At 61.6% G+C, this 13644-nt stretch overlaps 2 protein-coding genes and 1 non-coding gene across 3 annotated transcripts; 1 reads left to right on the top strand and 2 right to left on the bottom strand.

The window, feature by feature from the left end:
* Positions 1-1263: 1263 nt before the first annotated feature.
* Positions 1264-6023, bottom strand: ABI3 (ABI family member 3). Its single transcript, XM_075523250.1, has 8 exons — positions 5905-6023; positions 4649-4816; positions 3619-3795; positions 2892-2974; positions 2601-2696; positions 2015-2199; positions 1762-1887; positions 1264-1530 (listed from the first exon to the last, which is right to left on the bottom strand). Exons 1-8 carry the CDS (start codon positions 6019-6021, stop codon positions 1370-1372), a joined length of 1113 nt encoding a protein of 370 aa, XP_075379365.1. The 5' UTR covers positions 6022-6023; the 3' UTR covers positions 1264-1369.
* A 2614-nt stretch (positions 6024-8637) lies between these two features.
* GNGT2 (G protein subunit gamma transducin 2) lies at positions 8638-9235 on the top strand. Its single transcript, XM_075522857.1, has 2 exons — positions 8638-8721; positions 9110-9235. The coding sequence occupies exons 1-2, from the start codon at positions 8638-8640 to the stop codon at positions 9233-9235; spliced, it is 210 nt and encodes a 69-aa protein (XP_075378972.1).
* Positions 9236-11934: 2699 nt separating this feature from the next.
* Positions 11935-12006, bottom strand: TRNAQ-UUG (transfer RNA glutamine (anticodon UUG)). Its single transcript has one exon. It is a non-coding gene; the product is annotated as a tRNA-Gln (tRNA).
* Positions 12007-13644: the final 1638 nt, after the last annotated feature.

The following is a 13644-nucleotide window of genomic DNA, read 5'->3' as shown; positions in this document are numbered from 1 at the left end:
GGGGGGGACACAGACCCCAACAACCTCCTCTAGCCCATCCACACCTACTTGCCCAGGGCAGGGGCACGGCGACAGCATCAAAACATCCCCCGTGTCCCTGGGGCAGACAGGTTCCTCCTGGCCCTCAGCCATTACCAGTCATTTCCTCGTCTTTTCTGGATCATATCGACTCCCCTCTTACCCCGGGGGGGGGAGGGGGGGGGGGGAATTTCCCTCCTGACCTGGTCGAGAGGTGCCGAACCTCCCCGGAGGTGTGGTGCTGTAGCACTTCTCCTGGCATCAGGTCCCCGGAGGTCAACCCCCCCACGCCCCCCGTCCCCCTGCCCCACTGCAGTATTAATTGCCCCTTCTAATTGCACTCTTCAGGGAGGACCTACAATATTCACTGCTCTCTGGTGTTGGCTTCTCCTGGATTTATCCACAGCCTTACTGGCCGCTGAGGGTGGCTCGTAACTCCTCCAAAGCGTAGAAAACCCTGACAGCAAACCTGAGCAGTAAGGAAATAACCAAAGCAGCCCTGAGTTGTTCCTCCTCTATTTCATTTCCCACCCCCTCCTCTTTGTTCTTCCTCCTCCGGAGCCTGTTCAACTGTGTGGAACTTAAAGCCATGGAATTAAAAAAAAAAAACAAAAAAAACCAACCATATATATGTATATAGATATATCTATCTATATATTGCCGATAGACAAGTTGTTTGTATCCAGGACATAAACCTGGGTGTGAAATGGCTGCGTCGCACATCCGTGTTGTTTCTCTTCCTTGGGCTGGTGAAGGGGAGGGGGGGCAGCGGAGCAGGGCCAGGCTACGAGCGATGCTCTGCGGGGGACCCGACGGGGACCCCTTTGGTGGAGGATTGGGCCTCGGCTCATCCCCCTCTGCGTCTCAAGCTGCTGGGGACGTCAGGCAGGTTCCCGGGGGCCGCAGCCGGGTGCTGCTCTCCTCCTTGTCCCTGCGGGCGTTCGGCCCCGTCTCCTGTATCTGCGCTTTGGTCCTGCGCTGCCCTCGCTCCTCCCGCGGGGCCGGGAGCAGCGCCGGGATGGGCCCACGGGACCAACGTTTCCATCGGCTGAGAGAGCCGCGGTGGCCCGGTGCTAAACCTTCCCGGCACCGGCAGCAGCCAGTGCTGCTGTCATTAAAAACGTCAAGAGAAGGAAGATGGCGGGGGGATGCTCTGGGTGCCGGAGGCTGCCAGGCTGCAGCGGTGCCGGCAGCGGCACCCGGTCTGGCTGCCTACGCGAGGGCCGAGCTGCGCAAAACCCCAGCTTGCGCAAAGCCAAAATTCAAAGGCGAAGCGCAGCCCTGCCCGAGCAGGAGCAGGATGCGGCCGATCTGGGCTGGGGGCTGCATGGGGGCTGCTTGCCCTCGCTGCTCAGAAGGGCTCCACGTAATTGCCAGGGAAGAAACCTGCTTCCTCGCCCATGACGCCCTCGCACCAGCCGTCCGAGTACCGCCGCGTGACGAAGAGGAGGGCGCCGGGCTGGAAGGAAAGCTCGTTGTCCTTCTGCCGCGTGTAGGGGTAGACGGCCACCACTGCGAGAGGAAGGAGAGGGGGGCCATGGAGCCCGGCGAGGCCACCACGGGGGACAGGCCACCGCCAGGAAGGGCAGGAGCGGGGGACGTGAGCAGACCACGGCATCGCTCGCCATCCCAGCCCTGGCCAACGCCGGGGCAGTTGGGCCCTCGGTGCCGTGGTTGTGGGCGGGGGCTCAACCAAAAGCACCACGGCAAAGAGATCGGGGGGACCCGGGGAACCCACCGTACCTTTCTCCAGGTAGCTCTCCGGGACCCAGGGGGGGTCCTCTGCGGCGGGCGGCGGCGGTGGGGCCAAATCCTCGAAGTCGGGCAAAGCTGGTGGTGGTGGCGGCGGCGGCTCGAGGTCATCGGGGGCTGCAAAACCCCCGCAAAAATCGATGGGGGACGAAGGGCTCCATGGGGAGCAGAGGCCACACGGAGCCCCCACCTCCCCACCCACTCACCCCCCGTGCTGAGCATCCCCGGACCTCCGAGCGCTCACCTGGGGGCACGAGGTCCAGCGGGGGCACAGCCAGGTCCCCCGGCGGCGGCGGGGGCAGGTCCCCGGGGAGAGGCGGGGGCGGCGGGACGGCAGCCGCAGGCGGCGGGGATGGCCCCGGCAGGGAGGGGAGCGGCGGCGGCGGCACAGGGACGCCTTCGCCAGGGGCTGCCGGGGCTCCGCTTGAGCTGAGGGTGGAGGAGTGGTGGTGTCAGGGTGGGGGGGGCCAGGCCGGGGGGCTGCCTCTGCCCCCCACCCTTTGAACCCAGACATTTGCCCCAGGACAGGACAGGATGCCACTTGCTGCAGTCACGGTGGGCAGGATACCCCAGCGTACGTGTATACACCCCATACAAGCCCTTTCCCCGCTCTGTGCCTCAGTTTCCCCATCGGGGACCTTCTCTGTAACAGCATTTTGCTCCAGAAATAAGCACTGCCCAGGGCAGCAAATCTCCCACTCCCCAAAATCCGTATTTTTCATCAAAACCCCTTTGCAGCAGAACCTCCCCCGAGCAGCGGGGTGACAGTGGCTGCCCTGGGCTCTCCCAACCCGCCCAGGCCCTCCAGACCCCCCGGGCAGCGCCGGTACCTGACGGATGTCAGCGAGGAGGTGGAGGAGGCTGCGGAGAGCTTGCTCTCGGGAACCACGGGCGGCCGGACGGGCTCGGGGACGCGGGTGCTTCTCCTGCGGGCAGAGCGGCTGCTGAGCCCCCAGCCCGGCCAGCGGCTCGGCACGGGGATGGGGATGGGACCCCGATGGCAGCAGCATCGGGCGAGCCCACGGTGCACCTCGTGCCTCTGTCCCTGCCACCGTCACCGGCTCGGTGACACAGAAGGGCAAAGCCCCCGACCCCTCATCCGTCCCCACCCGTAGCCTCACCCCAGGGTGCCCGCAGCCTGCGCCGCCGACTTGATCCCCTTCCGAGCCAGGGTGCCCGTGCGGGACAGCTGGGTGCTGTGGTCCTGCGGGCACAGGGAGACACAGGGACGCGGTGGGTGAGGGCAGCTGCCCCACAGACTCATTGCACCCGAGGGCTGCGACCCCCCCCCCCCCCCGTGGGCAGCAGCACCCCGAGCTCTCCACTGGCCCCCCCGTGACGGGAGCAGCCGAGTGGAAGGAGCCGCCGGCGCGGCGGTGCGGAGGCGGCCGAGAGGCGCCCGCCACCGTGTGAACCGTGGCCCCAGCGCCGCTACTTCCCCCGCTGCGGCTTCGCTGGGTGCTCACGCCTGCGAGGCTGCCGAACCTCCCCCCCCCCCCCCCCCCCCGGCACCTTCCTGCGCGGGCGGTTTTGGTGCTTGGAAAGGCATCGTGGGGGTGAGAACGTCACGGTTCGGCACCGGCCCCAGCGGCGCTGATGGCTTTTGCTGAGCGCTGTGTGCCTCGGTTTCCCTTTGCTCGGTTTCCCTCCCCAAGCTGGGATCGCCGAGCCCCAGCGGGATGAGTCCCGGCGTGGGCTGCGGGGCACGGACAGACCCCACTTCTCCATCGAGGAGGGGTTTGAGCCCACCTATGCACCCATCAGTGCAATGCTGGGGACATCGGGGACCGAGAAAGCCCATCCAAGCCCCTTCACCCCTGCAGGACATCCTCCTAGCCCTGGGCTGACCTTTATGCCGTGGCCGATGTCGTCCAGGATGCTGAAGTTGAGGGGTTTCCTGTAGTAGGGCTCCAGGCAGGGCGGGCTGGGAGGGGGAACGATCTTCTGGTAGGATGGGAACCTCTTGCTGATGGTCAACGAGCCGATCTCCCGGCGAGACACCTTCTCCTTGTGCATGTCAACCCTCTGCGGAGATGACACTGTCCCCACTGTCCCATCCCAGGTTCTCCCCACCTCCTGCTGCCCCCTCCAAGTCCCACCACCTTTCCCAGCCCCATCTCCCTGCCTCTAAGGGAGGGGTTGCAGGGAAGGATCGGGATTGAGCCTGAACCCCCTGGCCCGGCCGAAGCCACGCTGGCAGATCCTGCTCTGCTCCACCACAGCAGAGCGAGTGATGCCCTTGATGCCACCACAGCGGATCTGGCCCTTCCTAAAGCAGGGGACACGGGACGGGGCCGTGACGGGGGGGATGCATGAGCTTGGCCGCCCATAAGCTGTTTTCTGGCTGCTTCCAGCGCTGGCCATGGGGTCCCATCTCCTCCCACGGCTGGAAAAGCTCCAGGCAGCTTCCAAGCGCCATGAAGAGGGCGGGTGGCCACAGGACTCCTCATCGGTGTCCCTAAGCTCTGGGAGGACAAGGCCAGGCCCCAGCAAGGGGAAAGCGTGGCAGCCAAGCCAACACTCCGAGCCCCATCACTCCACTTTGGCTCCTCTGAGGTTTCCCGGGCAGTTCCCACGGTCCCCTCCACTGGGATTTGCAAGTTCCCAGACTGGGAGAACACCCCACAGACCAGTTTCCCAGCCCCAGATGGACTTGTCCCCCCACGATGCGTTGGGTGACCCCTACCACCACGCAAGGAGATGGTCTTGCATTTCCACTGCAAGGCGATGCTACGGGGGGGCTGACGGGCTCTTGAAGCTGCGGGGAAGGAGGGTCTTCAGCCCCCTTGAGCTGCTCAAACCCCCTTTCCCAGAGCTCACCCCCTTCTCAGGACCCAAACCCCAGCGCACGCCGGCACCGGTCGGAGGACGGTCCCACCTGGGCCACGCAGCCGACGTCGGCCTCCACCTTCCGCAGCTCGGCCGCCTGCAGGTCCAGCAACCGGAGGAAGGCAGTGGCCAGGCTGCTGACCTGGTACGTCACGCTGGCCAGGGACTGCGTGCTCAGTGCCATCGTCTCCTCCAGCGCCTTCCGCTTGTCACTCGCCTGGAGGGGGAAAGCCAGCCGGTGGGACGAGCCCACCCCATGCAGCCGCCGCTGCCCTCCGTCTTCACGCTGGAGTCACACGGTAGCAAAGACGCTTCCTTCTGCTTTCCACATGCATCAAACTTCCTCCGGCTCTGCCGGGGGGACACACGGGCACCCATCAGGCAGCGGCGTGCGGCATTTCCGGCACTGGGGATTCACCGCGATTCCTCCCCGGGGTGCTGCTGTTTTGGCAGGGGCCGGAGCCGAGCGCCCAGCTCAGCCTCCTGCCACCCTTGGGGACAGCTGGCCACGCCACAGCCCGCTCCGTGTGGGACAGCTGGCCATGCCACCAGCCGCGCTGGGGACAGCGTCTCAGTTCTCTGAATAGTTCAGCACGTTTCCCCTTCAGCTCCGCTCCAGTGGGTCCAAGCCCTCGGGAGCAGCCCCGGCGTCTGGCTCGAGCCAGCGAGGCCGCCGGCACGGGCTCTGCAAAGCACGCAGGGACCCCTCCGGCCAAGACACCCTCCCCAGCAAGCAGGGCCAGAACAAGCCTTTTCCCTCCTATTTCATCCCAAAAGCTCCTGCCCCCTCTTCCCTCAGGGGGGGCCAGGCAGGGAGGAGGAGGAGGAGGAGGAGGAGGAGGAGGGAAGCTGACAGCAGCAGAGCTTCACGCTTGCTCCGCGGGTGCAGGCACCCAGCTCGCCTCTGCCCTGCCAGGAGGCACCTCAGAAACCCTGGGGACAGCCCCGGCGGGGCCGGTGTCCCTGGTCCCCTCCCAGGGCTTCTCTAGAGGCACCAAACCCCCGGAGGACTCTCCCTTCATGGCAAACCCCACCCTGAGAGCTGAGCAGAAAAGCTGCTGCGGAGCAAGAGGGGAAACTGAGGCACGAGACAAGAAAATACAAACAGCGGCATGCAATGCTCGGTAGGAAGCTGACAGGGATACTCAGGCTCCCGTCTCCAAGGGCAGAGCCTTCGCCGTCACCCACCAGCCACCCCTCCGGGACCAGCATCTCATCAGGGCTCCCGGCCGTCTCCAGCATCGTGCCCAGCCCCCAAGCCACAGCTCGTCCCACGACGTCCCCAGCCGTCCCCGTCCCCCTCACCTGCAGGTAGTTGCTCTCGCAGTAGTCGGCGACCCTGTGGAGGTTGCAGTGGTGGTCGCGCAGGACCTGCCGGCCGGCCGGGATGTCGCGCTGCTGCAGCTGCTCCAGCTCCGACATGGTGCAGGGCTCAGCGCCCACTTCCTCCCCGGCTGCCTCGGCGCCGGGTTTTGAAGCTCGCGGCAGCGCTGACGCAGGGCCCGCGGGCGCCGCGGTGTCCCCGTCCCCTCGAGGGACGCTCCGCAGGCAGGCGTGCAGCTCGCCCTGGCCACCTTCACATCGTGACCCTCAGGAGAACCGGGTGCAGCAAGGAAAGGTGGGGGGCTAGCGGGGAGGAAGCCAGCGTGGTCCCAACCCCACGGGGGACGTGTCGGGGGGCAGCCCCCGGCCACGGCTGGTGGTCACCCCGCTGGGGCAGGGGATGAGAGCGGCTGCTGTGGTGAAGGATGTGAGTCATGGAGGAACTGGCGGTGCGGGGGGGGGGGGGGGGTGAGCAACTAAAAAAGATCCCGACCCCCATCTCTGCCACCCAGCCCACCCTCCATGAGCCACTGCCGCCCTCCCAGTAGGTGTGGGGCTGAGCCTGGCTTGGTCGCATCCAGGGAGGGCGAGTTCCTTCCCTTCACTTTTATCAGCCAGGCAAGAGGTAGAGCCCAGGGCAGCGCTTCGACTGCCAGGCCCTCCTCCCTGGAAAAGCCCCGGGCACCCTGCACGCCCCAGTCACCCGGTCCTCGCTCAGCTCAGGGCACAGAGGGATGTGACAAGTGACCCCGCGGAGGGCACCCATCCTTCCCTCACCCAGGACAGCGTGTCCTTCTCCGTGCTTCGCTAACAACGTTTCACATCCCCACGGGTGAGGCTGTGTCGAGGGCAGGAAATTCCCACTTCCCCGGTGCTTGGAAATCCCCCTCCACCCTCTTCTCCTCCTCCTCCTCCTCCTCCTCCCGCAGGCGCTTCCTCGGGGCCTCCCGGGCTCTGTCCTCGGCCCCAGCCACTTTGCACCAGCCAAACAGGAGCAAAACTCACGTTAGGGCTTGGCCCTTCCTGAGCCCACAGCCTCACCAGCACAAGGACAAGGGAAATGATGAATTTCCTCCAGCACTGGCCCAGCTCCTCACACCCTGAAGGACCAAGAGCTGCCCGAGCTGCTCCTGGCCCCCGACGAGGCTGCGCCAGCCCCCAGAGCTCCCCTCGCCCCGGCTGCCCCCCTCTCCATCCCCTCCTAAATGCCACGAAAGCTGCTCCGATGCCCACAGGGGACAGCCCCTCTGTCCCAGCCAGCGCAGGACGCGGACACCCATGCCAGGGGCTCAAGGGCTTCCCGCTTGCCCCAGTCACCCACCCCACAAAGCGCTTCTCCACCTCCCCCATCCTCCCCCATCCTCCCCCATCCATCCTCCCCCTCCCCACAGCCCCACCGCCGATTACCCCAGGCTTTGAGGCTAATGCCCGACACCTGACCAGCTTATTCACTTGAGTCCATTATCAGCTTAAGGACCAAAGACATCTGCTCCCCGTTACTCTCCCAGAGAGCTGAAGGAGTCTTCAAGCCTGGATCGAGAGAGCGAGGGTCCAGTCGACGGCATCTCCTCTCGGATGGATCTCTGAACGTCTCCGCCGCCGAGAGGGGCAGCCCCTCGTCCCCAGAGGTAAGCGGCTTGATCCCTCCAGGTACAAATGGCACCGTGGGGTCCACGCGGTTTGGGAGCCACCTCCTCCTCCGTGGGTTGGTAGCGTGGCTGTGCCGTGGCTTTCGGCTCCTTGTGCTCTGCCACGAGCATCTCCCGGGGCCGGCTGTGCGCCGAGGGCATCGATGGGGAGAGGAGCACTGGGTGCACACGCCATGAGAGCAGCTGCAGAAAACCAGAGGGGTCCAGGGCACGCAAGCTTGATGCCTTCCAAAGCAGGCCCAAGGCATGTTTCAGCTTAATCACATTTAGGTTTTTTTATTTAAAAGGTTGTGGCCAGGCTTTCAAACCCAAGTTTAAATATGGGAACGGATCTCAGCAGCACAGGCCGGCTGTGCGGGAATCTCACGTAACCCTTGGATGGGCTTTCGTGAAAAAAGAGCTGGGCTTTTGCAACACGCACAGCTCCAAAAATCCTTCTGTCGCAGCAAGCGACACCTCTGCGTGCAAATAGCCGAGTTCACAGCAATGAAGGGGCCTCAATCCATGTTAGCACTTACCTGGAGGGTGGGCATAAGGAGGGGAGAGAAGAAAAAAAAATCTTTAGTTCCTTAGAAAACGTGCAAAGATGCTCTTGCCCAGGCACAGGACACAGATCAGGAAGGTCTAGTTTGCAGACCTGGGCATCCAGGTTCTCCCGTGAGGCTGCTGCTCCGACAGCCCCGAGGCGGTGGCCCCGCTGAACTGGCCACCTCGTGCCTTGGGGAACCAGCCGCTGTCGTAGCAAAGACCTCTTTAAAAACCAGGCTGGATCCTCCTCCGCTGCCCTCAAACTGCATCTGTCGCTCGATGTGCCTGCTGAGAACAAGCAAACAAAAATGTGGTTATGGTAGATGTTACAAGAAGGGTTTTGAAAGGTGCCTCCTGCCTTGTTGTTTTTTTTTTTTTTTTTTTTAGCATCAGCCCCTGTCTCGCCATGGGGGTAGCTGAGACATTAGCAACGTTTGCAATAGTATTAATTAGGGCCAAAGCAATAGTCCTAATGTGCCTTAGGAGAAGCCCATCTAGATACTAATAATGCGCCTTTTCCCTGTGATTACAGGGCAAAATGGCTCAGGACATGACAGAGAAGGAGCTGCTGAAGATGGAGCTGGATCAGCTGAAGAAGGAGGTGAAGAACGAGAGGCAAATGGTGAGTTTTTCACCCAAAACACAAAGCGGCCATTCCCTGGGGTAACTTCCTGACCCGATTATGCTGCAAAGGAAAAACAAAAAAAACCCCACAGCCCCTGAAATTAAACCTGCAATACAGGCAGAAGCATATGCATTCACACCTCTCCCCTCGAGGCAAACATGCCCACGTGCCAGAGCCTGGGAACTGCAGCCCCGCACGCAGCAAGGTGCCCATAGCACCCCGGGGATGCTCTCGGGGACACCCCACGCTAGGTGGGATGTTCACGGCCACGGTTCCCCTCTCCCGGCTGCGTGAACGGGTTCGTAGGCAGCCGATGAGCGGGAGCGCAGCTCTGCAGCGAGGGTTCGTTCCCATAACCCACACAGAGCATCTCCTTCCTTGGCAGGTCTCCAAGACCGGCAAAGAGATCAAGGAGTACATCGAGTCCATGGCGGGCGAGGACCCGCTGCTGAAAGGAGTCCCCGAGGACAAGAACCCCTTTAAGGAGAAGGGCGGCTGTACAATAAGCTGACCCCCCCCCGCCGCTGTCACTGCGGGGCACAGGGATGTTCCCGTGTGCAAGCCAAGACTGTCAGAAACCTGCTTTCCCTGTAGTCTGACCTCAGTACTGGGGAGTCCAGAACCAAAGCGTAGCACATCTAAAGGAAGGCAACAGAAAAAATTAAAAAAAAAAAAAAGAAAAAAAAAATTACCCCACTGCCACCGGAGATGAGGTTCAGCAGCCAGCGCAGCGTGTGCTTTTGTGCTCTCACGGCTGATTTACATTTGGTTTCCTGCAAGCAAAACTTCTGCATTTTTTTAGCAACCAGCAGCAAACTGGGCTTTAATGAAACCACAGAGCTGTGTCTGGTCTGAGAATTATCCAAGCAGCCCAACCCTGGAGCTGAGCCGCCGCTTGCTGCAGAAGAGCCTCCCGGCAGGACCTTGCTCAAGTCAGTTCCTCTCAGTGCCTCAGTTTCCCCACCTGGCACAGAGGGGCAATACCCGCCCCACTGCTTTGAGGCTTCCAGGGGTCTGAAACTTTATTCTCTTTATTCCTGGACATCCCCCCAGCCCGTGACCACTGCTGCCCACCACTCCTACAGCCCACAGCTCGCACCCACCGTGCGCCTTGCATCGAGAGCCAGGGGATGGCCAGAGCAGGGCTGGGTGGGCTTCACCCGACACAGGGTAGGGCACGGGAAGGAGCAAGGCCCCAGGTAGCTTGTTCAAACCCTCACTCTGCCTCTTGGTCTCGCTTCCTCCCCTGGAAACCCCCCGGCAGCTCTGGGAAAGCAAGCCCAGGGCTGTCAGGTCCTGCCTTCGACCATGGTGGCTCTGAGCGCTGCCTGCGCTTCACTGTCAGCTCCCCTCTGCTGCTGCAGCCATGCTGCAGGCAGGCAGGGAAGGGCGGCCGAGCCCTGTACGGGCAGAGGGGCTGCAAAGTCTCGTCCCACCAGTGACAGGGATGACTTGGAGCAGGAGGTTTGGAGAGCAGCAGCTCCTTGGAGCAAGACAGGACTTGCCAAGCCCTAAGCTAGCAACTCCAGGCCACGAGCCTCGTGCTGCCAAGGGCAGCTTTTTTCTAGGACAAATTTCATCCCCTGCTTGATAGAAAAAAAGCACATCAGCTGGGCACAGCCAGCTTCCGAGTTCAGTAGGGTGATACTTTTGGGGAAGATTTGTGGGGTTTGTTGTTTGGGTTGGGGTTTTTTTTTTGGGGGGTGGTGGTGTTAGGGTTTTTTGTTTTTGTTTTTGTTTTTTTTTTTTTTAAATCCATTACAGCTATATATTATCTTTGGGAAAAGTCTCCAAAACTTCCCCAGATGATCAACCCCAAGCAGAAGCAGCAGCTCTTTTTATTTCGCAGAGGCCCTCAGGTGCCGGCCCTGCCACAGGCTGTCCCCATGCCGCTTCTGCTCCATGCTAGCCCACCTCTGACATCGCAGCAGCCCTCGGGCCCACGGTGAAATACTCCCCCGAGGCCCAGCCAGCCTCTGCTTGGAGGTTACACACGTCCCATGGCAGATTTAGACACAGCGAAGACGACGGCTGCAAACTCAGAGCAGGAACAAACCCTCTTCCACCCAGGGTTTGGGACGAGGCGATGGTGCAGCAGGTACCTGCTGCCTGCTGGGAAGGCCGTGTGTCTACCGTGATGCTGGTGGCTGCTGCTGGGGCTCCAGGAGCACGTGGAGACGGGCCTGGCCGTAGTTTACATGCTGTGCTTGTAGGAAATTGCTCTCGACCCCACTTGGAGCGGCATTTTCCTGCCTTCCGGGCCACTGCTTGGTCTCCTCCATGGGCTGGCCCTGCTCGGCATCGAGTCCATGGGGCAGAGGGGGTCCCTTGGCACTTTGTCCCCAGACGCTCCAAGATGGGGGTTCCCCAGCCGAGGACGGGCACAAGGACGAGGCTCTTCCTCAGGCGGGGGGTTCCCCACCGCTCCCCTGCAGCCAGCACCTCCGCTCCGCGCACCTCCCTAGCCAAAAGAGACAAAAATACAGGTGGTTTTGTTCTTTCTCGCTAAATAAACCCGCCAGCTCGCCCGCGGCCTTTGTCTTTCTTGCAGCAGCGAGGGCCAGGGTCGCAGGGCCGGTGGCCTCTGCCGGGGCCTGGCTCCAGGGCCAGCAGAGCCCGGGCTGCCTCTAATCCGGGGCGATCACCCGGACGCGGCCGGATTCGCTGCGCTCGGAGGGGCTTGACCCGTTAATCGACGTTAAACAGCTGGAAACCTGCGTCAGAGCCGGCTAAGCTGCCGCAGAAGGGATTCGGGACGCTTCCGGCCCAACGGCGGCTTAAGCCAGGGCCGGGCCCTTGGGGCCGCTTCCCCGGGGCCTCTCACACCGCCCACCCGCGTTCGCGAACCCGCCACGACGGAGCCGTGAGGAGACGGCGTCGCTACACTATAACGCCATGGGAGGCGGAGCGGAGCGCGCTTCCAGCCAATAGCAGCGCGGGGAGGTGAGAGTGTCAGCCCGCGCGCCCAATCAGCGCCGGAAGCTGAGAGAGAGCGCTATGGCCTCTGCCCCGCCCCGCCGCTCCCGCGCATGCGCAGTGAAGAGCCGGTGCCCCCGCACAAAATGGAGCCCGGCGGGGACCGGGAGGGCGCGGAGCGGGGGGACACCGTGAGCTGCCCCTCCCCGCACACCCCCCCCCGCCCCGGCCCGGTACGCAGCCACCTCCCGCCGCCTTACCGGAGCGGCGGCGGAAGCGGGCAAAAAGCTCAGGAGGTCCCACCGAGATTTGAACTCGGATCGCTGGATTCAAAGTCCAGAGTGCTAACCATTACACCATGGGACCGCTACGTCCACAGCCCGCCGCCGCACCCTCAGTCTGCCCCACCGCCGCCCACGGGTGACACTCCCCCCCCCCCTTTCTCCCCACGTCCCGGTCCGGTAGACCATTCCCCCCATGACAACGGGGCTCTGCTTCCTATCGCCCTCCGGTACCGCCCGTGCCGGTGCGGCGCGTCTGCGGACCACGGGGATGGCCCCGCTCCGCTCCATACCCGACCTTGGAGGGGGGGAGGACCGTCCCGTCTCCCCCCGCCGCGGGCAGCCTCCGGACCCTCCCGGGTGGCTCAAGGGCACCGAGAGCGACCGGTCGGTCGCTCTCGGTGCCCTTGAGCCACCCGGGAGGGTCCGGAGGCTGCGGAGAGGTTGGGGAGCAGCATCCCGGGATAGAGCAGCATCCCCCGGGGAGCGGGGGGGGGGGGGGGGGGCTTTGCAGAGGGTCCATCCCCCGCTCCCAGCACCCACCCCCAGGCAAGAAAATTATCTTAATTATTCTACAAACCCTATTAAATCACAGCACCGGTCCCGTTTGGGTGCTACCGGCACCGAGGACTGGCTGTAGCATCCCCTGCGATGGCCCCGAGCTTCACCGCTGTCACCCCGACTCCTCATCCCCAACCCTCAACACCCATTTTCCCCCCTTTATTTCTCTCTTTTTTTCCGTATTTCCCCCCTTTCTCAATTTCCCCCCTTCTCAATTTCCCCCCTTTATCTCTTTTTTCTTTATTTCCCCCTTTATTTCTCTATTTCCCCCCTTTCTTTTTTCCTTATTTCCCCCCTTTTTTTCTTTTTTCCCTATTTCCCCCCTTTATGTCTCTCTTTTTTCCTTATTTCCCCCCTTTATTTCTCTTTTTTCCTTATTTCCCCCCTTTCTTTTTTCCTTATTTCCCCCCTTTACTTCTTTTTCCCTATTTCCCCTTTATGTCTCTCTTTTTCCTTATTTCTCCCTTTATTTCTCTCTTTTTTCCTTATTTCCCCCTTTATTTCTCTATTTCCCCCCTTTCTTTTTTCCTTATTTCCCCCCTTTATGTCTCTCTTTTTTCCTTATTTCTCCCTTTACGTCTCTCTTTTTTCCCTACTCCCCCCGTTATTTCTCTCTTTTTTCTCTATCCCCCCCCCTTTATTTGTCTCTTTTTTCCTCCCCCCAACTCCACAAAAACACACAAACACCTTTTTTTTTTTTTTTTTGCTTGTTTGTTTTTTTTTTTTTCTCTTTATTTTTAAAAATGAAACAGTGGAGTAAAGCGGTTTGTGGCAGAAAAAAAAAAACAACCAAAAAAAAAAAACCCAAAAACAACCTCGCTGGAAGAGAAACGGAGCCCACGTCCATCCGTAATCCCAACTCCACAGCCAAGCCAACAAACTGCCTCACGCGAGGGGACAAGGGAAGAACACGGATTAGAAGAGGCAAGGAGGAGAGGGAGGGGGAAAAGGCAAAAAGAAAGAAATCAGCTGAAAAGAGGAAAAACAATATTATTACAGGAAAGTACAATTTTTTTTTTTTCTGAATAGCCTGAAATTGTATTGGGGCAGCTGCCGGGAGAAGCAGCACCCTTGGGCGCACCCGTCCCGTGGATGAGGAGGTGCTGGGTGCTCCCGGCGTCGGGGTGCAGTGATGTGGCACCCCAAATTCAGCTCAATCACC

Source organism: Mycteria americana, chromosome 22, assembly GCF_035582795.1.
Source record: "Mycteria americana isolate JAX WOST 10 ecotype Jacksonville Zoo and Gardens chromosome 22, USCA_MyAme_1.0, whole genome shotgun sequence".
Taxonomy (NCBI): domain Eukaryota; kingdom Metazoa; phylum Chordata; class Aves; order Ciconiiformes; family Ciconiidae; genus Mycteria; species Mycteria americana.
The sequence above is the reverse complement of the archived record's forward strand: the minus strand, read 5'-3'. Positions and strand labels throughout refer to the sequence as shown.

Excerpts from the sequence above, each read along its gene's own strand:
- ABI3 (XM_075523250.1), bottom strand. The coding sequence starts at position 6,021 with ATGTCGGAGCTGGAGCAGCTGCAGCAGCGCGACATCCCGGCCGGCCGG. Across the intron at positions 4,817-5,904 it reads GCGAGAGCAACTACCTGCAG|GCGAGTGACAAGCGGAAGGC; the intron begins GTGAGGGGGACG and ends TTCCCCCTCCAG. Across the intron at positions 1,888-2,014 it reads GCTGGACCTCGTGCCCCCAG|CCCCCGATGACCTCGAGCCG; the intron begins GTGAGCGCTCGG and ends GGGGTTTTGCAG.
- GNGT2 (XM_075522857.1), top strand. The coding sequence starts at position 8,638 with ATGGCTCAGGACATGACAGAGAAGGAGCTGCTGAAGATGGAGCTGGAT. Across the intron at positions 8,722-9,109 it reads TGAAGAACGAGAGGCAAATG|GTCTCCAAGACCGGCAAAGA; the intron begins GTGAGTTTTTCA and ends CTTCCTTGGCAG.